General features: G+C 34.8%; 2 protein-coding genes across 9 annotated transcripts in view; one reads left to right on the forward strand and one right to left on the reverse strand.

The window, feature by feature from the left end:
* Positions 1-1,727, reverse strand: LOC126912372 (uncharacterized). Its single transcript, XM_050704161.1, has 2 exons — positions 1,560-1,727; positions 1-313 (listed from the first exon to the last, which is right to left on the reverse strand). Exons 1-2 carry the CDS (start codon positions 1,617-1,619, stop codon positions 74-76), a joined length of 300 nt encoding a protein of 99 aa, XP_050560118.1. The 5' UTR covers positions 1,620-1,727; the 3' UTR covers positions 1-73.
* A 15,860-nt stretch (positions 1,728-17,587) lies between these two features.
* The window catches only part of LOC118264268 (uncharacterized), a 151,601-nt gene continuing 143,630 nt past the window's right edge, over positions 17,588-25,558 (forward strand). For 6 of the 8 annotated variants that reach the window (XM_050704154.1, XM_035576768.2, XM_050704156.1 and 3 more), the window contains exon 1: positions 22,821-22,973. The gene's annotated coding sequence lies outside the window, so the exon portion shown is untranslated. Of the gene's footprint in view, positions 17,903-22,820; positions 22,974-25,558 lie in introns of those variants that run through there. The other 2 variants (XM_035576740.2, XM_035576754.2) reach the window with 2 other exon arrangements.

Raw genomic sequence — 25,558 nt, forward strand, 5'->3', positions numbered from 1 at the left:
TTGTAGTCTGATATTTAATTCATTAAAGCTAATCTTAATATGGTACCTACAATAACTGTAAGCCTAATTATCGCTAAAAGTTCGGCATACGTCTATTGTATAAGTTTGGATAAATGTTCTTGGGTATACTGTTGACGTTACTCTTGTCATCGGCTTGGTACTGACCCAACAGCATGGGCCAGCCTTTGTCCATGTCAGGAATGTTCGGATTAGCTTCCATCCGCTGTCGTATCTTCGCTGCTTTAGCTACCACCTCAGCATTTAACATGTTCTCCAAGTATCGCAGTTTATGTGGTAGAACTATCTTGGAAAGCTGAAAGTTAAATTCATTATTAAGTAAAAATTATATCCGTAGATTCTACTAAACCTCGATTTCCGTCTAATTCAATTACTGCGGTTTTTTATAGATTTACCAATAACTTTTCAAGTTAATAATCTCAGTAAAAAATCTATTGACTGTGACCTTGCGCTTTGGGGGTTAAATTGGATTTTATGCTCAACCTTTTGTATTAGACTATCGTTAATTGAAAAGGATGGATAATTAACGTTTAAATTGAGAAATATGGGCTAATAATTGGATTATATGTTAATACCGACATCAGTTTAAAAAATATTGGCTAACTAACTGTCGATGAATGGTTTATAACAAAAACCGGCCAAGTGCGAGTCGGACTCGCTCATGAAGGGTTCCGTAACAGCAAGTAGATGACATAATATAAAAGTTGTAAAATAACTTGGTTTTACATAGTGTTTGTATGAACGACAAAGTTATATTTGCGGTTTTTGAAAATGTTTTATTTCTTAAAAACTAATAATGATATCTCGTTCAAACCAATTTTCGTTGTTAGTTTCCATTGAAATCTACAGCATATATTTTTTTCAGTTTTCTCACTCTCTTATTTTAAAAGTTAGAGGGGGGGGACACATTTTTCCACTTTGGAAGCGTCTAACTTTCAAACGATTGATTTTGACGAAAAGTGGTTTTAGGAACCTTAATGTCTTTTTTAAAGACCTATCCATAGACATCCATCACGGATATGTAAGCTGAAAAAATTTTTTTTTTAATCAGTTCCATGTATGGAGTGCCCTTTAATTTTTAAATTTTTAATTTTTATTCAAAATTCTAATAGCGGTTACCGAAATACACCATCTTACAAAGTTTCAACTATGTAGGCCCAACAGTTTCGGAAATAAATGGCTGTGACATACGGACGGACGGACGGACAGACAGACATGACGAATCTATAAGGGTTCCGTTTTTTGCCATTTGGCTACGGAACCCTAAAAACGAGAATATTTCGGTGACATTTTTTTTCTTTATTCTATCAAAATTGTGTAGAAACCCTACACCGGTTTAATTTATCTGAATATCTAGGTTGTTGTGATGTGCTTATCTACTACCCACTGGTTAATAACGGAAATTGGCTCGCAAAATTGAGCTTAAATCAACACAAACGACAAATACCTACCTACGTGCAACTTGATTTCGTGCATATTTTTTGAAATATCACAGAATACTCTACTTAGTTATTAAAAAATAGTGTAAAAATGTAACTTACGCAGTCAGTTGATAAAAATAAAACTGCAAGGATGAGGAGCAGAAATCTTAAGAACGCCATGGTGAGTGGCCAACTGAGTGTAACGAAAACTGTACAGCGCTATTGTTGGGTGCCCGTTATCGTGGGTCACCCAAACACGTATGTTTACTAAATACTCAAGAGTTTTGTACACGAATTTGTAAAATACAATAAGACCGTGCGGTAATGCTTATACTATTTTTACCGAGCAACACAATTACTTCACGCTGATTATTATTTAACTGTGTAGTTTGCTACGATATTGCGCTTGTTTACGTTTACAAACAATAGTACCCATTCGATATTTTGAAGAAGTGAGGTAAACAACACTATCGCCAATCGAAATCAATTGGGGACTACTTATTAGGTGGACACTTCGTATAGGTGAGAAGGGATTGAGACCACATTGAAACTGGTAGCATTTGAATTTCTGATTATAAAACAAAAGTGAAGATTTTGAGTAGGTAATATGTATGCGCAAATACATCCCTACCCTACAATCCTGCGAGGTAGTCAATGTTTAAAGTCATTTCCTATAACTTATTCAACCATCCAACGTAACTTTCGTGTTTGTATGTCAATAACGAACCTGGTGTATTTTACCAGCTGCGCAGCGACCGTTTCTGTGACTTTTGCAAAGATGGCCTTGAACCAAAAGTTGTAATGGGCTCTGGCGGCTACCTACTACGTTTTATTAGCTGTATATTTGTATAATTCATTGGCTAGATCAGTTATCCCACCTTTGTTATTTCATGTTTTGTTTGTGATAGGTTGCACAAAATTGTGACTTAATAAGTAGTAATTTTACCTTAAAAACATAACAGAATTGTATTTGGTAATCAACCTTTTTTTTGAGGGGGAAAAATCATCCACAGTCTTCTCCCGCCTTGATTGAGGCGAGATGGAGCTTCAGAAAGTTATTGACTAAAAACCATTCCATTCCTATATTATGCTGTGCTCAGCCCATGCAGGGCCACTGCCGCCGAATGATCCACCGTGTCCACCTGCGCTGTCCTCGCAATGACGTCGTTTCCTCCCACCGAATCCAAAACAGGTACATACCGAAATTTCTGTGTTCACTATTTTCCAGAATCATTCTTTTGCTACTGATTGTACCTTTCTCAATTTGAAAGTAATGTGTGACGAGTTGCGGAATGAAAATGCAACTCGGCAATGAAATGCCAGAGCTTTGGCTCGAAGAGCACAAGTAGGTACCTAGGCTAGGCTACCCATAGAAGATTATACTAAAACATAATATTATTCTTTTCTTTTACTTTTATCAGTCTATATGTACATATATTTGAACTTAAAATAAACTTTTATTTTCAACCTAACGTGCCTAATGGTGTTAAAAGTTAATTCTCATGGTGAAATCATTTGCGAATATCGTCGGCAGATATTCACAAGGTCTAAACTATGACAGTGAAACAGACATAGCTAGTGTTCATAAAGGTTACCTAACCCCTACATTACGACGACACACGTAGTGCCGCGGCGCGGGGTGTTGTGGTGAGTTGGAGCGAGGATTCCTTAGTCATTATTAAACCATTATTTACCTTAGTGTTGTGGCATTATATTTCGACGTACAATTAACCCCTATATATGTATATAAGAATACGAATACTGATCAGTTAATTTTGAACCATGTTTTCGAAATGCGATAGAAGGACCTATTATCTCAAAGAGATTGCCACTTAAAGGGACAAAGAAACATAACAATAAACCTCATTTATGAATATACTTATCGGATATTTAAGGGCCCCCTTTTAGCTCCAACCTATGTTTTGTCGACACTCAAAGTAGGTAAATTGACCCCATGAATATTTTTTGTTCTTTTGGTTGGTGTTGTTCGTCGGATCATTCAGCAACAGCCGTCAGCTGAGTTGATTGTAAACTGACACATGCGTGCTGCCATCTGAACAGGTCCGCTCAAACTGCTGTGGTTCCTTCCTCAAAAGACCACTACAGAATCAACTTGCACGGTTCTCCGACATCTTTATTTGATTTTGTCTGGACTTTAAAAGAGACTATGACCTCTGAGTTTGTTTCGGCATTTCTTCTCAGAGTAGTCGGATAGGAAATGCCGGCCTCATCTAGTTATTTAAGAGATTGACGTGTAAAAGTGTTATTTTATAACCTATTTGCAAAATAAATATTATTTATCATTGAATATTCTAGAAGCAATATAGTAGATGTGGGGTTTTATATAGCGTTGCGATACTGCATGGCTTTTTCGGTACCGAGAAATAGGGATGGAATAGTAGCAATATCGTCGAACACTGAAAGTAATGTTACAAAATTATCATTGAGCACCTTAATGCGTCAAACTGAGTTATAATGGTATCTCTACAATAATGTCCACACCATTTGAAACGCGAATTAAGTAAAATATTATAAATTGATGTCTTTTACAACTACTTTATCCTAAAATGTAAGAATATTTTATTATGGTACGGCTTATTCACGTAACTGGTAACCCATTTAGTATCTACATCACACGAATGTTATAATAAAATTATGAAATATCTATCTGAAAATATAAGATAGCTATAAATTGACCATAACTATATAGTATAGGATCCCGGCATAGAACGACCTTCACCGAGATGTTTATTTAATGAAACATATTTTATATTAAAGTCAACAACTCAATAAACATATTGCAAATGGGTTGTCTAACAAATTTCAGTCCAGACTAAGATTAATTAATTATTAAAAAAAAATATATTTTTGAACATTTCATCGGTGTGATTATTAAACAAATTCTATACCAACCGAAAGTATGAAGCCCATAGAATATGCAAACGTTAGGTTGCCTATTCTTTTCCGGTCACAACTATTGAATTGCCAGGCATAAACAGGTAAGTAAATCGATAACAGCAAGAATTTTGCACCGGTCTGTTTATTAAATAAAATGTATATGAAAATTAAGATAATTTCATTACGAACACGGTGGTATAGGGTTGCCTGCGAAAAATCAGTCCAGAATCCCGGTTGTCGAATTTTGAAAATGTAGCGTCGTGTATACAGCATATCGGCGCGGTGGCGTCTTAATCTTAGTCTGGACTGAAATTTGTTAGTCAACCCATTTGCAATATGTTTATTGAGTTGTTAACTTTAATATAAAATATGTTTCATTAAATACACATCTCGGTGAAGGTCGTTCTATGCCGGGATCTTAGGCTTATAGGTATATTGCTTACAGTTATATGATCGTATGATCGAGATTATTTATTGGATATTATTTCTTAGGTTGTACCTAAACAAAACCTTAGCGATGCTAAAACAGTGTACGTGCCGATAGTCCTATTGAGAAGATAATAGACTAATAATTATTTATGTGAGATTGCAACACAACGACAGTGACGTTGACGTTCCGTTTCATTTATTCGGACAGTAAATACCGTTTGGGATCCCTTGGCACAGTAAATGGTCACGACTTATTTATTACTATTTGACTTATGGATCTAATTAATGGAATAAACAGAGTCATGATTAGTCTAAGACTATTCTTATAATAATTACGTTATTAGTTTTACTAATGTAGCTAATACGGCGAGTCTTTATTTATGTTCTCATTGGTAATTCGTCATGATATTTATGTATCTAACACTGTACCTACCCTACACATTGTAGTAATATAACATACTTAATGAGCCAACAACAAATAATGTAATTATTATGAATTGAAAACGTACATACATTTTATTCATTCAACTTTAGTTTAAGATGTGTAAAGATTCCAGCTAAAAATAGGAAGGTACTACTATAATCTAACTATAGGTACTTTACTCGCGAAAGGACAGGATAAAAGAAAACTTACCCCGGCACCAGTTTCTCAAGCCTACATACAATACGACGGACTTTTACCGAGGTTAATAGGTTAACTAAGAGGCAGGTAACAATATCACCTTAACTTACAACGCCGATAATAATACAAGGCAACGAAATTACTTTAATGGTCCAAAATTGTAAGGGGTCGCTCATATAACACGATAGTGGGTACCTTTTCCTTTATATTCCTGACAAAAGATGAAGGGACAACTCTGATTTCATCGTAAGGGTCAGGTTACAACAAAAAGTAATGGAATAAATACGGACAGAAAATATACAAAAAATCATAAAACAATATTAAAATCGACCTATGTACGCATATTACTCATGTACGTAACTTCATCAATTGCACGTATGTAATGTGGATTGTGAAACCTTCATTGAACCAGTAGATACCTAGCTGAATACTATAATGCGTTTATTTTAAAGCAAACTAAAAGTAACCATTTTTGTATTTTACTTACAAAACAATTTAATTATCCTATTTTTGGTTCTAATATAATAATGACTGCAATCTATTGCTAAGAGGAAGTGGGTAAAAAAACCTAATAGCGATTTATTCCCAAATGGTTACCCCTTATGAGCCTACTAGCGTGGTTTCCACAGAGGCCACTAGGGGTCGTTTAATTTGATTATTATCCGCCTGAATGGGTACAAAATACTTACTCAAGTGTTTGCCCTTAATACAGCCAACTACGGCGTTCCTTGAAGATTAAATTAATATTATCATGATAATTATTGAATGTAAGGTTTCAAGCGTCGAGATTTATTCATAGTATTTGATAGTATGGCATACATATAACTTCATAGTTTTTTTGACGAAAGAATAGTCAGAGATGGTACATATTTTATGACACACTTCTCTTTTTCAGTTATATTCTATGTAAGCCAATCACAAAACAGGAATTTGTCGAATACTGAAAATAGCCTATCATTCTTTGCTCGACCCGGAATCAAACTCGATATCTCTTGTTCAGAAAGTGCGCATGTGACCACATAATTAAATAAATACTGAATGAATAATATAAAATACCACAACGTGGCCAGTGACCTTTAATGAAGTTAAGTTTAGAAAAAAGTGTTTTGTGTGCATCACATTTTTTTCTGCAAGAACGAACATTAGAATCAGAAAAAAGAGGATTTGCTATACCTGTGGAAATTAAAGCCAAGACTTTTTAAAAGGTAAGCGTCCACAGACCCCTACGTACGCATTCCGTATGACGTCATCAGTACGCATCAATGCGGTACGTAAGATGCGGATCAGTGGACGCAATTGTATGAGTTTCTATAAAAGACAAACTAAACTACGTAGGAGTATAAATACTAAAAACCTGGCCAATATTATTTCGTGACGTTTTTGACATGGAAACTATACAATAAATAAATTAAGATAGTTTTCAATCGTTTATTATAATAATATTACTAATAAACATTAAAAAAAAATAGCAAAAAAATTAATTGTCGAAATTCGAATATCTGTTCTGTTGTGTTCTTCGTCACTGCTTTCTATTGATGAATTTTCTGCATCAGGGAGCAAAGGATTTATTGTTTCCAAACAGAATGGGTTACTTTTCTTTCGTGGTATTTTCTAGTGCTGCTTAAAAATGGGTCAGACGTTAACAAAAGTCTATTTAAAATGTCCCTATTACATTTAACTCTATCAAATTTTCGGGAGAAGTTTTGCCTGTATAGCCTGAAGTGCTTATTTCGTGCTTCGGCAGATGGATTTGGATATTACTGTTGCGCCATGCATTAAAATTTTATGAACGGTAGGCGACATTGGGTGCCATTCGTACAACTGCACGTACAAAGTAGCAGTTTCATAGGTGTAAGCTTCAAACTTCTTTGCATCAATCGCGTGTCCACTTGAAATTGTTTCTAAGATAACTTTGAATCTGTAGATCAATGTGGAATCTACTCCAGTTATTTGGGAAGCTGTTTCGGGATCAGAAATAAATCTTCTCGATGTATTTCCATCATTACTGTTCCCGAACCCTGCTTTCGGCATATCCACTAAAAGGCCCATTTGCTCCCGAAATGCTTTTTGTATCATTTCAAAGAATTGTGAAAGAGAGGAATCTCTTTCACAATTCTTTTATCTTCCGTTGACCTTATTTGCCACTTTTTAACCCCAAGTTTGTAAGACAAATGCAATAAGGATTCAAAGAAACGTATTCTTGCGTGGAGAATCGATAGCCCAAATTTTAAACTTTCTGGGTCTACTTCCATTCTTCTGGTTAAATTATTAAAATTTTTGGAAGTTAGCCCACAAATATAGCACCTCATAGTTGAAGACGTATTGGTAGCTGCATTGCATACCTTGGCGTCCACCATTGTTGGTAGTAATTTGTGTGTTACGTAAATTATTCCACTGGTTGTTGGTATTTCTGTTTTAGTTAAATTTTTTGCTTGATTATCTATGTAAGCAAATTCTTCATTAGTTATGTCCTTGGTTTCGCTAATAAATCTTATTCTTATAGGTCTGCAGAATCTTGGAGATGAAAGCAGTGGATTTTGCCACATAATTTTTTTTCTTCCATTATCTGTAGTTTCTAATCGCAATGGTACGAGAGAACTCTGATATATGTTCGAGTCACTGTCCGCAATATTTTCAAATTTCTGCTTATATTGCGATTGTTGAGAACCATCGCAGCCCCATTTTATAATTAATAGAAAATTTTTCTTTTCTTCTTCAGTACAGCTGTATATGACATCTTCCAAATATTTACACAACCGTAAGCATGTATGGTTGAGTAAATCTTGTAAGACAACTTCCGCACACGTCTCTGTAACTCTCATTGACTGTTCTACTGGATAGCAATTGGTTTTTGCTTTTTTTATCAAAGAGTAGCATGGGTATAAATTTTTTATTTGCGCTGTGTAAAATTTCCCACTGTCTTCTACTAAAATCTCCTTCGACGAAAATAGCTAAGGCTTCAGATGGTGAATGCTTTTTTATTTTACTTTGATTATTTGATGAAATTACTTTTCGAACCTTTGTAGCTCTTGTTGGAGTCAAAGTGATGTATTTTATTATTTTAGATGCTTCCTTATCCTCCGACACGTTGACTCATTTGAGGAGCATAAGTCAACTCTTCTGTCGATAGAGTATCTCGTAGACCTTTTGTTTTTCTTCGCTTGGATCTATCACTGGATTCCCCGAATTCCTTTGAAGGACGACCCGGTTTTCCTATGGTCCCTAGAGCGAATTTGAGAGTATTTTGAAGCCATTGTTCATTTTTTTTAGAAAGCGGTCATGCTTGTAGTTTGCTGCTACCCATTTTCTTTTGAATTCACATTTGAAATGACTCAACGTATGTTTTAATGTCTCTAGCTCACTTTCTGGACATTTTGTTATGTCTATAATTTTTTTTCCAAGTATATCATCTTAGCATCAATTTTATTGGCTGGGCATTCTTGCACGATATCATATAATTGCTTATTTGACATGTTCTTAAAATTCCCATTGGAATCTAAAAATAAAAAGACAATTTACTGTAAATAATCTTTTTTCAAATTAATTGTCAATTTTGTTCGAACGAGTGCTAAACAAAATGGCGGAACAAAGCGGAATATTTTCTAATGTCTAAGCTTTATTTAAAATAATAGATCAATACTCGGAAATGCTCGGAACACAAACAAAACCGCTTCTGATTTTTTATTTTTATAGAAAAAGAGATATTTTGGTATCCTTTGCGAAATAAAAAAAAATACATTCGTGAGTCTGTAACCTACATGAAATTATATTATTTATGTTGTTACCTTGAACTTCCATATTCGTCGTATTTATCCCACAAACTATTAACAAAACGACTAAAACATCAAATTTTAGGAGCACAAAAAATAAGGTTATCGAGAAAACAATGGACCGCACTGGACGAGAACTGAGTTCCGACTACCTCTGTGCCGCGCGGTGAAGGGATAAGGGGGGTGCGGTACGTTATGAGGAGGTTATTTAGCTGTCCGAAAGTGATGGTTGCATTGAGTTAGGCCACACTTTGAATATTAGACTTATGGCCAGGTTTTTTATGCCAATACTCGTATGTGCTACGTTGCGTGCGATGCGTACGATGCTGGCCTGTGGACGCGTACCTTAAAAGACAATTTGCTTTACCTGCGAAAATTAAAGCCAAGACACCACTTATTAAAGCAGATGTGCTTATAACAGAAGCCAATGGAAGTAATATCGTAATTTATTTGTGCTTCATTGAGTTTTACCGTCCTATACATTGTACCGACTACCAATTTAGTAGAGTGTAGTGTTTTGTTATTTATCAAAAGCAACAAATACTTCGAGGACGCCGCACATATTTACCTAATTGTTCGACGCAGTGTGACATAATACCTTGGCGGCACTGCATCGGACACCTGCCTTTACTTTTGTAAATTACAATATAACGGTATACATACATTTGTATTGTAATGTTCTATACAACGTCACACCTTTTTATCCCTGAAGGGGTAGGCAGAGGTGCCCACTACAGCATGTAATGCCGCTATTCAATGTATAGGTATCCATTTTCCACCATTTGTGTTATAAGAACCATGTAATAGGGGGTGAGCCTATTGCCATATACGGGGCACAATTCCAGACTCCGTGCAACTACTTGAAAAAAAAAATGTTCTATAATGTTATTGATACCGATATAACTACCGGCGGACACTTTAAATGTAACATATAACTTTGTTCAATCAAGTCCAATGAGGAAACTTAAGGTTCATATTATATTTTTCCTGCTTTGTGCTGTTGCATGTTGGGTAGCGACATTTATATTATTAAACACAAAATTTCATTCCCGTCACACGCAGACACGGAACAATGATCGTACGAATATTTGTTAAGTGCATGAGTCGAAAATGCGATACATCGGTGTATTGGAGGGGGAGGGGGTTCACCCAGTCATTGCGCCGACTGTACCTACAGTTACGAGTAAGTTCAGTAATCAAGTAGGTAGATAAAAAATGTTACCGCACACAACAAGAAACAGGAGTTTCAAGCAAGTTGAAGGTTTTTGAAACATCGTGACGCCTTTTATCCCCAAAGGGTAGGTAGAGGTGCACATTACGCACGCACGTAATGTCGCTATACAATGTACATTCACTTTTCACCATTTGTGTTACAAGTCTCAAGCAATAGTCGGTGAGGCTAATGCCATATATTGGGCACAATTCCAGATTCCGTGCTGAGTCTGAGAAATTTTCGAAAAACCGAAAAAAGCCCAGTTTTACTTTGGCCGACCCTGGAATCGAACCCGAGACTTCTTATCCAGTAGTTGCACTTGTGGCGACTTGACCAACGAGGCAGTTACTTTTAGGTATTTTTACTTTCTAATCATGTGTATACAGTTAAATGGTATACCTACATGCATTCGATTTTTCTATTGTTGCTTGTTTTACGCTTGTGATCCGTTATTATGTAAGTAATTGTATTTTACAGGTATTTTGCGTAAACTACCGAAGTAGTAAGCAATAAAAATCACGAGACTCCTAAATCAAAGAAAAATACGTAATATTTATCGTTGTGACTTCCTTTTCCTTTTATTAATCAACGTTATATACGAAAATTTATGAACGTTTTCGTCGGAATTTGAGATTAAGCGCTTTTTGGGAGTCAGATGTGATTTACGCTGTGGGATAATTAACTCGCTTACTAAAACGTAAGTCGTCCATTTACTTTTATTTGATAACTACAAACTTCCTATTACGATATTATTATTTAATATCTACCTTTTTGTTGACATCACACATTGTCAGGAATTATTTTATTCCTTAAACTAGCTACTGCTAGAGGCTTCATTCGCGGCCCCATTGGATAAAAAGTCTTATGCGTTAGTCCAGATCATAATTGTTCCAAATCATGTTCCAAATTTCATCCAGATCCTTTCAGCACTTTTAACGTGATTGAGTAACAAACACACGCAAACTCACAATTTTAATTTCACATTTATAATACGAGTAAGATCCCCAGGGCTGGGTCCTGCGCCACGTGTATAGAGCGAGCTGTACAAGTACAAGCTAATTTCAACCATCGGCCCTACAGTTACAGGGCAGGGGGATCTAACATCGACAAACATATTATTATTTATGTTTGGTACAGTAGTCGTGTCTAGGGATCGAGCTGCACAATATGATTGTTTTTAATATATTTACTTTTTCGGGATAAAAATTCCCAGTGTGGATGCCTAGTATATTAAATTACTATTATACCAAATTTCATCGTAATCGAACCCGTAGTTTTTGCGTGATACAGACAGACAGACGCCCATAGAGCTCAAATACGAGACTCACTCTGACAAAGCCAATTTTAAACAATAATCTCATAATAGTTCCTTCTTCTGTGCTGCATGTGGCTTTTATGAAAATCCGGCAGGTGTGGCCACCCTAACGTGAAATCTGCTCAGAAAGTCTAAGTCTCAACAGGCCGCTTCAAATGATAATGAAGAGATCTCGTTTTACCAAATCTTTTTGTATTCATCTTAGTTTCATAACATTTCAACGAAATTTTGCTTCGATTATGCGCTCTGATAACTAAATTGTTTTCAGAAACATTGTGGCAGTCATTGAAACTTTTGGGTAAGCCTAAAGTCAAGAGTTGTGAGACAAATTCATTTCGGAATATACACAAAATATTTGGGCGCCCTGTCATATACACAAGGCGTGTATACGAGCACAGTCGTTCTACGTCGGTAGGACGCGTGTGCTATGACGTCATCAAAAGGGAACATACCCTGCCGACTTCCAACTTGGGCTCGCTTTTAAACAGACCCGAATATTACACGCGACACGCGATTCAAAAAGCTGATATCATTTTTCACAAAAAGTTAGCGATATTTTACAGTATTTCAACTGTTTCGTAATATATTATCATTTTCGAATATATTATTTTTAACTAGCGGACCCGACAGACGTTGTCCTGTCTACACGTCTTTAATTTGAAAATTTGTCGGATCCAATGTAAAACATTCCAAAATCAACAACTACTAATAAATTAAAAATTAATTAAAAAAACATTGTCCAGCGGACAAAATTGTGAATCTAAACCATTCTCAGATCCCCTTGAACACACACAAAAAATTTCATCAAAATCGGTCCAGTCGCACTTACAGAAGAATTATATATAATAATACTAGCTGACCCAGCGAACTTCGTACCGCTTTCGCGTAGCAATGATGCTCTGCTTTATTTTGTATAGCTGAGTTATGTATGAGTCCCTATTCAATTTGAATTGGAATCTATAAATATCCTCCATATAAAAATATAAAAATGAATCCATAATTTCCTGATCTCACTATACCTGAAAAGGACTTTACTAATTAAAAAAAAAAACTAAATATATTTTCATAATAGTGTTTATTTCATAGGATTCAATCATTTCACTGTTCTGCAGGCGCCTTATCGGCTCTGATGACAATTTTGTGATTATCTGATGGCATGCGGTCTAATGCATTTGTGAATGTCTAATGCATCGGTCTAATGCAACTAATTCATTGTGTTGAAGGAAAAATGTTTGAAGTTGTTCATCACAATGGATCTCTTTACTGAGTTGTTGTGTGCGCAACGCTGATCGACTTCTCTTGCTGAATTGTCCATAAAATATATTTGCAAAAATGTATAGTCTTCAACAGGCACTGGCAATAAGGAACCTGTTTGATGATATATTTAAATCCCTGAATCTGCAAGAATATAAATATGTATACAGGCAATTGTATAGCAAATTGTACCACCATGTGGCTCGCAAAATACTGCCACAATACATTACATCATTTCAAATTAAAACTACTTTTAACCTCGACATTAAACAGCCTTCCACGGCAGCTTTAGGTAGTAGGCTTTACCAAGAACATCTTGCTCATGCCACTATAAAATACAACATGTTATAAATGTTGCTGATTAAGTCTTCGGATTATAGACTATTATTAGTAATTTGATTTATTGTTTACAAAATAAACACATCACTGACTCGACATATTTTGCACCAGCTACATGGTTTTAAAACTAAAAAAAATGTCTCGTATAACTTTTGTTGCCCCAAATGATGTCGAGTTCTGCGGCCTAAGCTTGTACGTCTGGTTGGTAGCATTGTTAAAAACGAAATTCCAACTGAAAATAAAAAGCTCTCATACATTTTCTGCATAACCGTGTATACCAAATTGTAGTATTGTGTAGTCACCAAAAGTTACTAAAAATCAATAATGAAGATGTGAACTTACCTTGATTAACAAACACTTATTAGCAAATAAAAATCTTCTTAGTCTTTAAAACTCGAAGAAATATTAAGATAATCTCTCAGAAATATTGAAAAATATACATTTAATTTTGCATATTTTAAAAAACGCGCAATACGAATGTCAATGTCATTCACACCAATAGACTATATTGAAAGAGCATCGTTTGTTCGAAAACGTGAATAGAAACTTTAATTTACACAAAATAAATTTCTGAACACACGCGTAACTGTTGATAATTTGTCATTATTTCTGAACGCACGCATTATTAATATTTGAGGAATTTCTATTAATGCTTAATGCACTTTTCAACATTTTCAATAGATTAAAAAAAATACAGACAATTGTTTATTCACCCTTTTCATAAATGTCAATCATTATTTACAGAATTTGAATTTAGAAACACCAAATATTTGACATGTACAAATGAAAATTTATCGAATCTAGCTTTTGCCCGCGACTTCGTCCGCGTAGTGGTGTTAGTGGTCAAAATGCTGCCGTATGTCATCTAAAATGTGAATTACTTGAGAATATGTTACTGTTAGCATTTTTAAAGATATGTATTCCAAAGAAACCACGACCGCCGATTCATCATTTTATAATCATGATGAAAAGTAGCCAAGGTTATCTATATTATTATCCTTTAATTTCCTATATATTGCCTATCAATAAAAAAATACATTGTTTCGTTGTTATATTCCAAAAAAAAACATTCGTGCAAGCGTAACCTCAACACAAACAGGATTACTTTCGCATTCATAACATTAGTATGGTTGTAGGGATATTGGCGATTTAAATAAGTATATGTGTATTTAAATAAGAATCGAACGCGAGTGAAGCCACGGGCAACGTATTAACGAAAATGACGAATTTTCAAGCAAACATTAATCTCCTCTATCAAACATACTACGCCTTCTACCCTTTTTATTAAAAAGTAGCCTATGTTCTTTCGCTCCTCATTAAGTGTCTAAATACAAAATTTCACTGTTACAACTTTAAAAATGACGAATTTCCATATGACCATTCATCCCCTATTTTTACCCACTCTCCCCTATTTTTTTGCAATAAAAAGTAGACCATGTTCTTTCGTTCCTCATTAAGTATCTAAATACAAAGTTTTACTGTTACAGCTTTTAAAATGACGAATTTCCATATGACCATTTATCCCTTATTTTTACCCATTCTCCGCTATTTTTTTGCAATAAAAAGTATCAAGGTCTATTCTATCTCAGTACTAAATTCCATCAAAATCGGTTCACTGGTTTAGGCTTGAAAGCGTAATTACAGACAGACAGAGTTACTTTCGCATTTATAATATTAGTAGGGATTCTGTGCTCCAAGTCTCCAACGCACACTTATTCAATAGCATTTGTTTTTTAGTATCCAATAGCATTTATCCAACAATGAACTTTATCCAATAGCAATAAAGCTCAAATTGACTCTACGTATTAGTTAGAAAACGTTTGTATGGGATAAAGGAAAGGGCAGTTTTTAGGGTTTTTCCGTCAATTATTTGATCCCATCAAAAACATCCTGTAAAAAACCCAAGTCTCGCAGCTCAGTCTTTCTACCGTCAAAAGTTGTGAGATCCATGTAATACCAAGTCGGTTAATCTATTTAGTGTCTACTTGAAGGACCTTCTGTCTTAAGTTATTACATAAGTTATTATCATGCCAATATTAAAAATATTTAACGTTTTAAACAAATAGATCGACTTGGACATCGCATGAAAACAAAATGAATATTACAATATTATATTAGATTCTTTAGTCTCTCGCGCCTCACGCGATTCAAACTCTCGTTCCTGTTGGTCGCTGGCCCGTCGTGCTGTGTAGTGTGATACATACTAATAATCAAATCAAGCGATGTCCAAGTCGATCTATTTGTTTAAAACGTTAAATATTTTTAATATTGGCATGATAATAACTTATGTAATAACTTAAGACAGAAGGTCCTTCAAGTAGACACTAAATAGATTAACCGACTTGGTATTACATGGATCTCACAACTTTTGACGGTAGAAAGACTGAGCTGCGAGACTTGGGTTTTTTACAGGATGTTTTTGATGGGATCTCACTTCTTTTTGTAGAGCCTTGTTGTTCAGTTTCATGGGCTAAACACACCCTTACCCACCCTATACCCCCTCCCTTGCCTCATATGGTAGGTACCTATCTACACCTATTAAATTTATAACCACCACCAACCACCAACTGCATAAATAACTTTGTAATCCCATATATTTATATGGGATTACAAAGTTATTGATGCAGTTGGTGTATTTGGAAAACTGGACCGAAATTACAAAATATTTAAGTTTTCCCATGATTAAGACACTAAACTCTATATGTATTCCAAATATGAAGCTTCTAAGTCTGCTAGAAGTGCCTTGGACTTTTGATGATCGGTGAGTCAGTGAGTGACAAAATTTAGAAACTTTAACAAGTTGTTATTCTTAAACTACTGGTTCAAATTGACTGAAATTTTAAATATTCCGTGTTTATACAATGCCGGATTAGTTACTGAAGATTCAGGTTTCTTGCTTTATCCACAACCGAATTATAGGGGGTCGAAAAAGGCCCGAATTGCTTCGAGAAAAGGATGGTACGGCCGTGCCGCTTTTTTTTTGCTCGACTTGGCGGGGGCACTGCCGTGCCCCCAGATATTTTTTCACTTTTTAAACCTTCCCTGGACTGGACTTCTACAAATAATTCAAGACCAAAATTTGCCAAATCGGTCCAGAGTTCTCGAGTTTTAGCGAGTCTAACGAATAGCAATCGATTTTTATATATATTAATAGCATTTATTTATTTACGGAATTTATAGATACGTATAACAAGTATTATCAAGAATTTCTTATAAAAATGTGATATCTTAGACGTCTTAGGTACTGGGGAGTTGTTACAGAACCGTTAAAGAAACATTTGGGACAAGGGGCGGGCGGAATCTTACTCTTAGAGATGGGACACAAGATAATCATCACGCGAATTCAATTTATAACGATTGAAATTGTTGATGTTATCACTCCCATGAAAATGAAACAAAAGTATAAGGGTACTTTTCCATCAGAGATGCGCTATGGTACGTTGCTTTGGATGCGTTTGGCTTCCAACAATTATATTCTATGGTACACATAGCTTAGCACTGGTGGTAATAGGTTCAACTAAGACATGTTTTTTACTCGAGCTGCAGATCTTTCACATGGAGCTGCTTTGCGGTGGCACATCTTTCTCGCACAGCTATATATAGTTGTGGAAACGGTCACATAGTTTCACAGCTTAGTTATAACATCCTCGCTACATAGTACGTCTCACTTTGATAGAAAGGCACCCTAATGCACACAATAATCAGTTACCTTCTAATTTACACATTTATTAAAAAAATATTTGAATGGAAACATCCAAAACGGAACCTTACTCTAGACACATTGAGGATGTAAAATTTGCTGAGCATGAGAGCCTGCTGGAGTGTTTCGCAAATATATGTTGCTGATTACTCGTATATTTGTAATCGTATTTGGAGCTTTTAATATGAAAATCTATATAAAAGTATAAGTTTTCCTAGTCCCACTTCAGTTGTGATGTTGAATTACGTGTCACCTACGAATGAGTAAAATAGTTTACATTTCAGTTTCAATCAATTTACTATGAAAATATCTTAATAGATGCATGTAGATACATGATTTTCCTCTTTCATAATATAGAAAGAAAAAATTGAAGTTAACTGAAAGTATACTCTTACCTACTCAAGATTTCATGAAGCTATGCAGATCATAAAATGCCCTGAAAATAAAAGTTTAAGCAGTATTACTAGAAAGAGAATTGCAGAAGGTAAAGTCAGTAAGGTGTTGGGCAAAATAGCAAGTAATATTTTTAAGCGGCGGAAGTGCGCGCGTCGCTAGTGGCTGGCTCGTCGCGAGCGAAGCAACCAACAGACCGACACCCGAAAGAACGAGCAGTGTACCGTCGCTGCGAGGGTAGAGAGCCCGCGTCTCGCGCTCTCTCCTCACTTCGAACCACGCTCGTGGATCGAGCTCGCGACACTATGCCGCGTTCCATATAAATTAAATATCCCTTAAAATAAATAAAAACAAAATACCATTTTATTATTCTTCAATAAAAAATCCAGTCCAACTTTCGTGACTATCTCGCGTTTCTTATCAAAGTTCTTGTAAACTTAGACGTTACCAGAATTATTTTTGGTAACTGTTATGATACATAATTCTAATCCGGAGCTGCAGTCTGTCCGCCGCCGTCAGTATTAAACAAGGTAAGATTTTGAGTTACTTAATAAAAACTTGGAAGTCCACGATTTGTTTGACCGGTGTTTGACATACTTTTATCGCAACTTGGTTTAAAGATTATAAAATTCTTCCTGGTTTTCGGGGGAAAATATTTAATAAGCCAGTACGGTATCGTATTTTGTTTAAAAGTTTAATATAGGTAAGGTACACGATTGTTTGATAAATTAGTTTCCTGGAAATTAATTGAACGAATAACTTGTAAGTTTATGTGTAAGTTAATATTTTAAGATGCCTATATCCTACACACTGATACGGATTTGCTCGCTTCTTGCTATGCCATTCTGCGATAGTTTATGAATACTCATCAGCACACGATCTGTTTTACTTGTAAATATAGCACAGTCGTAATATTTTTACGAAGTACTAAATTTACGCGCTACGCCGTAGCAAACAACTTTGTTAAATTTAAGAAACACAAACACTTAGTTTTGAGTGATTATTATATTACATGTTCCTGTAATAAAATTATGATCGCCAAGCGACTTAATTACAATGTAAAGCCCAAGCAATAATATTTATACTTATTTCTATTCGTTGCGTTAATTAATTGTCTAAAAATTCAGAGTAGGTATTTTTGTTCATCGTAAAAAGGTAACTAATTAAAAAGGGGAGTTTGAGTGTGTAAGTCTGTCAGGTGATCAAATGCTATAAAAACATTGTCAAAGTAGGTACATTATCAAATATTTATCGCGCGTCAATCAAGCCTACGGGCTAACAAACGATACCTATTTGTCGTAATGTATATCCAGCGATAACATAGTCGCTGTATTCCAGAACACAATTTTATTATGTAGCTGCATTAACAGAACATTAGTAAAATTTATTTTTACTGCGTTCATACAGTTTTCGTTTTAGGTATTTTGAGGTGGTGATTGGGTCTTGCGTCTTTATCACCTACGCAATGAATTGAAAATCAAATTAGCAGTAGTTAAAGTTAGTGTTAGGTTTCTATAATTTTATTATTTCAGCCCACGTAGCCACCAATCTAGTACTTCAAGTCGAGAATTATGTGTTTTTACGATTAAAATTTTATCAATTCTCTTAGTCATTAGGTAATATTCCTATCAAATTTTAATCACAACCCATTACTCACTGTACTAAAATAAATGAAGCAGACTAAAATAACCACAAGGAAAAGTTATACTTTTACTTAGAAGTACTTTTTCTAATCAAAGTACATTATCAATGTAAGTAATTATGCAAAGGAAAAAGATTTTCGCTTCATCTCCACAAACGATACAGCTCCGTCAGACGGCCGGAAGACATCCTTATGTCATCCGGCTGTTTGTGATAACCTATGTTAAATATAGGTCTCACCCTCGGTGTATCACAATTCACAATCTCCATGCTTAGAAGGCGGGTTTAGGGGTCGTAGTTAATTAACTGAAGTTCAGAGAATGTTGCTGCCTGGTACCAATTTCCAAAAAAGATTACTACTAAGTTTTAGCTTTCATAAAGTATGTTTTTTTCTATAGAACATAGTATAACATAACGGAGAATTCTGAAGCGAAGATATTCGTATTGGAAATGACCTTTGTAACCCTGCTACGTCATTCCCTTTGTCCCTTTGTGGTATGTTGGCTTTAAATGGTTTAACTTGCGGGCAGTTTGTTAATTTGTGCTACGGAACTTTATGCTGTTTAATAAATCAATCGCTTAAAAGGGTTCGCAATAAATAATAGTCGCTGCTATACTGCTGTGTTCTCCAGTGGCTATTTATTATAAAATATTAGTTAGCACAATCATTATTAACAAGCATTAATTAAAGGGATGTTACACAGTTAGATTTCATTGGCAATATTTTGCTTTAGAGAAGTCCGTATAAATTATCCGCTTATTACAAAAATCCTATGTACCTATTTATATGGAGACACATTCTGGCAATATAAAGCCAGATATTATACTTACTTATATACGAAACTAAGGATCTTTTTTTAGTGTCAAAAACTAAAGCGATACCCTTATTAAGTAAATTTTATGGTTACGGGCATACCAAAATATTCGTGTGGAGTAAGAAAAAACTTTCGCCTCTTCATAGGTACATGGTGAAAATATTGCAAAATCAAATTCGAGCTCAACCAGAACAACTCGGCGATCATCACACTACAGCCCTGTAGCACAAAAAACTTGCTATTATATGCTTTCTTCATGGAAAATTGAAAAATCAAGCAAAAGATACCCATAGACAGGTAATAAGTACACAACAAATTACGGATTAACCATTCTACAAAATATAATAAAGATACGTCCTTGTACAACTTTCTTCCAAAACAATCTAATTGAATCAAAGCCGAAATAATTAGGGTTGATTCTGAATGATAACAATATCGTGAAACATTACTGAAGACGCCACAAACGAAAATAATTTTATCTAATTTACATTTTCCATCAACCATTTATAGCCATAAAAACTTAGGCAGGTAATTAAAAGCTGGAAATAATGTCCCGTTTTAGGCATTATTCTTATTTCAGAAAGATTAAAAATTTTAGCGGTTGAGCCATTTAGTCGAGAGTCCAGTCGACAAACTGCTCAGTAGCACATTTCATAATGCGAACTAACATAAAATTAGTTCATCAACATTGTCAGACAGGTTATAAAAAGTAGGTTTCCAATTAAGCTTACCATAGCATTTCAATAGTTTACATAACACTAATTTAATTGATTAAAATAATGAGCAATTAATTTGCGTTTAGTTCATTTTATCACTTAAATAAAAAGGATAAGTACTCATACCGTGCACTCAGTATAGGCCTAAATGACAAAGAATATTTCTCTTATCAATAACATCAACAGCTTGTAAGAAAGTGGCCACTGCTGACCAAAGACATCTTCTCACACGGAGAAGGTTTGAGCATCAATCGTCATGTTTGCTCAATGTTGGTTGGCAATTTCAAATTTATAATTAGAAATTATAAGCCCAGGTTTAATAAAGTACATATAACTTGGAAAATCACATTGGTCCTTCTTGCCGTTGGTAGATTTCGAACCCGTACCTCAAACATGAAAGGCAGGAACCTGCGGGACAGACCGAAATATTTCTCTAATACTCAAATAAACTCTGATTTTTAATTTTGGCAAGGCTAGTTAATCCACAAATCTGCATTGTGTTGATTAACACTAATTTATAATATGGCAACGACACAGCAGGTAGGTACAGCGCATAGATATCCACAAAGCTATTGATTGGACCAAAAGTGTACCTAACTAATATGTACATTAAGATCATGGTACTTCTACGCAACCCAGTCTGCTCAAAAGACTGTATAAGAGGAGTTGAATTACATATTGGTGCAGTTGTCAACATGTACTTTCTAGTTCATTAAGACTAATATTTTTAAACATTACACAAGTAACATACCGTGCACGATAATGAGATGATCTGAACTTGTAAGTCAATTATACAACAATTCACCTTCAGTAAGCGCAATGATTTATAACAAAGGCCTGCGTTTATATGCAACTCAATAAAATTGTTATACTTCCAAAAATCCGTCGGCGTCTACTAAACATATTGTATATATCTAACTAACATATTAAGAGGACAAAAATAATCTGTAGTGGTAGGTATTGAGGTAACTGTGGAAAAGGACATGTCGTGAAACGTTGTATGACTAGACCAAGACTGTAATTTCGCGTAATGACATGATGGAATATAACGATGCGATCGATTGGTTCGATCCACCAGTGACTGGCTACCGCGTGGCCTCCACTGCATGTAGGACCGCCCATCACCTTCCACTTCCAACATAAATATGGAATGGAAGCCACCGGGGCGGCACAGTCAGTAAACTATTTCAGACAGACATGTTTACTTCTCGTTATGTAGGCTGCTCACCATTGATATTTATATAAAGGTTCTTGTACGTATTTGTAAGTATACTAGAAATTGAAACCCCATTAATATTTTCTTACTCTTTATCATAGGTCAGTTTTACAGTTACATGCAATGTACTATAAATTGAAACCCGATTAATATTTTCTTACTTTTTATCATAGGTTAATTTTTCAGTTAGGTACATGCAAAAATTATATCGATATTTTTAAAATCAAAAGTCGTTTTAAGTCGTTATGGTCAAGCAGTAGTAGGGCCGGGGTGGTTTTTAGTCAGGCTGACACTCCCTCTCGCCTCACCTAAGGAGGGATAAGTCATCAATGATCCTCACCCGTCAAAAAAAGATAACGCATAAATAAATACAAGTTTATAAAAAAAGAAAGTAACTAAAGTAGCTATTCATTCAAAGCTCATTATATTTTAAAAAGTTATTAGTATTGGCAATTGAAATATTGTAACGTCAAATTTAGTTATGAAAGTCGTACGATCCTACCATCCCTATTAAACTTGTATCAAAAAAGATAATTTGAGTATACCTAACCTAAAGGCAAATAAGCTGTTACTTTATTTAAAATACCGTTTTATTATTAAATACAAAACTTTTAATTGAGTAACAATAATCTTGTTACTCAATTAAAAGCATTTTAAAACCATATCATGGACACTAAAATGACTGAGTAGGATAAGCCAATAACAGTTTCATTTTAATTGTTTAAAAGCATTCATTTTTAACTGAACGGCGACATGTGACGAACTCGGTGATCTGTAAACTCGATTAAAGTCGAGTATTTAAACGGGTACTTCAAAAGGGGATTGACAATACTTGTTTCGTTTCGAAATAAAAATGATGTTCAGGAAAAACTCATTACTTAAATATTAATGCATTAGGCAACAATGAAAAATAACTAAGTGATTAAACTTAGTTATTTTTATATTAACATTTATTTTTAAAATGGTCGCAGCTAATTTTTCAATGGAAAGATAATATTTAACATACCTCCGTTACAATACATAGGTACTATGTATGACATAAATTGTGACTAGAGTAGTGGGTAGTGGTGAATAGTCATAGTTATCTTTGACCGTGTTGTGCAAATAACTCGTTCGTGTCCATCCGTGCTTTTTGTTTCCTGCACGATTGTGAACTTTACAGAAAAGTATACCTATTCTGTGCTTTTCCTGTGCTCAGAGTGCTGCTTATTTGGTTCGTTGCTTTTATCTATTTTATATTAAGCTTAACTTCAAATTGATAGTTAAACAATTTATAATAAAAAAGAATTCCCGTGAAATAGGATTTAATTTTATCTTAGTACCTTATCACTTCTTGTGTCATATCATGTCATAATACGAGTATAAATAAATTCAAACGTAATTTATTTCGTTTCGTTACGTATTTGCTTCGGTAGAAATTATGCTGGTAGGCCGAACGTAGCAGAATAATGAAGTTGAGACAATGTGAGCATTTAGAGTGTAACTTGAGGAATATTTTAACTTAACTCCGTGAAAGGGATTCGGGCTCTAAGCCGTAATGTAATCAAAACAACACTTGCGAGACAAGTTAATTTTGTACAAACAATAGCTTTAATAAGAGTACGGTGCTTTCGTGTTACTTGACCTCTGTAATGTACTAGAACTATGTCGGTAGATACATATTTTTTTGAATTTTCATAACATTGTACTTAGTAGTAGAAATTAGCCGGAATAAACTAAATTATACTTAGATTCAATCTAGGTATGTCAATGTGTTTTTACTTTAATGAATGTCAATGTGTTTTTACTTTTTTATGTCATTTGCTACTGATTGTTGGTTGGCTATTACAAGCAACGATGATGTAACGAAACTAGTGACATAATGGATATTAACGGGTACATACATCTCTAATCTAGTGAAACAATCGGTGAATAAGACTTAAATAAGAGGAGACAACAATTTTAGCTATAATATACAATTTAAATGTCGTTATGTTCAACTTTCTAGCTGTGAAGATTATTGTATTATCATATTTAATAAAATCATAGCATTCTCAAAAATATTTATGTTCCATGTTTAGAGTAACGACTTATCCAAATAATTTTGGTGAATAGAACAAATAAATATGAAATTCAAAGTACTAACTGCTAATACTAACTGCTAATACTTCTTACACTCATCATACCTATTATATAGATAGGTAGGTACTTAGGTACATAATATTTATATAAAAGCAATGTGGGCCAAGCCGCTATTATGCAGATCATAAGGTATGATCTTGGAGACAAATCTTTATTAGTGGAATTCGATTTCAATATAACATTATACAATATTGAAGGTCGTTATATCATTATTCAAAACGATACACCTGCACCTCTGTGCTTGAAATTTTAAAATATCATTGAGATTCCCGTCATTACAAATACAATATAGATATTCAAGTAAAATAGAACAGTAACTGAGCGACCTCTTCATATAAAATAGGTCTCACACAAATGATAACATCAAACATTTCTTCATGACTAAGTATGTCTATCTTCGCGATGGCGATCACTTCAAGCAAAACAAGCTTCGTCCAAACACATTAAAGTGTAAAAACAAATATTCCTACAAAGCTATAGAATGTATTCCGCTGATCGGAACACGATGCGTATTGTTCGTTATAAATCGGGCTTTATATTAATAACATGCTATTGCAAACTTTGGCAATAATAACCGAATCTAAATAGCATCATTATGACGAGTTACAGATTTTTAAGCTCGATTAAAAAGCAACATTTTATTGCGAATCGTTCCCACTGGTTAGTTTTTATTACTTTTGTTTTATTATACTCCGTGTTGAAACAACAGCTTGGTAATTTAAGGGACAGTGCGGGAAGTTTTAATAAAGAAGTTTAACAACTTTTGATGTTGTAAGGAGAGAAATAACAAGACTAGTACTAAAGAAGATCCTTAATATTGTTGCCATCTCTAATGCATTGAATAAGTAGGTAAGATGGGAAAATATATACAACGAAACCGTATCCAATACAAACTGCGTTTGAGATCGCGCTAATAGGTAGTTATTATCTGTGAAGCAATGTGAAGCGCGGTAAAAATATATACTTTATTGCCCTAAACTTTAAACAATTGTACATCATATTGTGTACGCTTTTATCTATGCGTTGTATATTCTTACAACAACGTCAGCTACTGATTTTGGAAAACAATGAAAATAAGTTTGTAAGAATAGATTCATATTTTCGAGTTAAAAATAATAAAGATATGGAAGAATCTCAAGGATTTCTCGTGCGTCTTGTGAAGTTTTTGATAGACTCGTCATTTTATGTTGGTGTGTCGCTTTGAACATCGAGGCACAGGCGTAGCCAGAGCGCGGGGGGGGGGGGTTGGGGTTCAAACCCCCCCCCGAAAAATGCGTACCTAGACATTACAGAGCGTTATTTTTCTAGTTAGTATAGTCCATCCCCTGTTTGGCAAAGGTTTTTTTTTTTGCTCACACATTTAATGGGTCGACTTTCTTGAACCCCTCCCGATAATAAAACCTGGCTACGCCTATGCATCGAGGTTAATAAGTTTAAAGGTGAAACCGCACTAGCGCGGCACTACAGCGGAGAGGCGCGTCGCGGCACCGAAGAAGGAGAATATCACACGCTTTTTCCAAGACTTTTAAGAGACCCTAAACGATTACATACTTACTTCAGGATGACAAAGGATAAATTTTATGAACTATTGCAAATTATTAAACCTCATATAGAATTGCAGCTAGCTATGCCGCACTAGCGGCAGCGGAGCTGCGCGGCGCGACTGGAGCGCCGCTT

The sequence above is a fragment of the Spodoptera frugiperda genome, chromosome 25, assembly GCF_023101765.2.
Source record: "Spodoptera frugiperda isolate SF20-4 chromosome 25, AGI-APGP_CSIRO_Sfru_2.0, whole genome shotgun sequence".
Classification (NCBI taxonomy): domain Eukaryota; kingdom Metazoa; phylum Arthropoda; class Insecta; order Lepidoptera; family Noctuidae; genus Spodoptera; species Spodoptera frugiperda.

What these genes read in the sequence shown, in the direction of transcription:
- LOC126912372 (XM_050704161.1), bottom strand. Translation starts at nt 1,619, where the DNA reads ATGGCGTTCTTAAGATTTCTGCTCCTCATCCTTGCAGTTTTATTTTTA. An exon ending in TATTTTTATCAACTGACTGC is followed by an intron (nt 314 to 1,559) that starts GTAAGTTACATT and finishes TTTAACTTTCAG; the next exon opens with CTTTCCAAGATAGTTCTACC.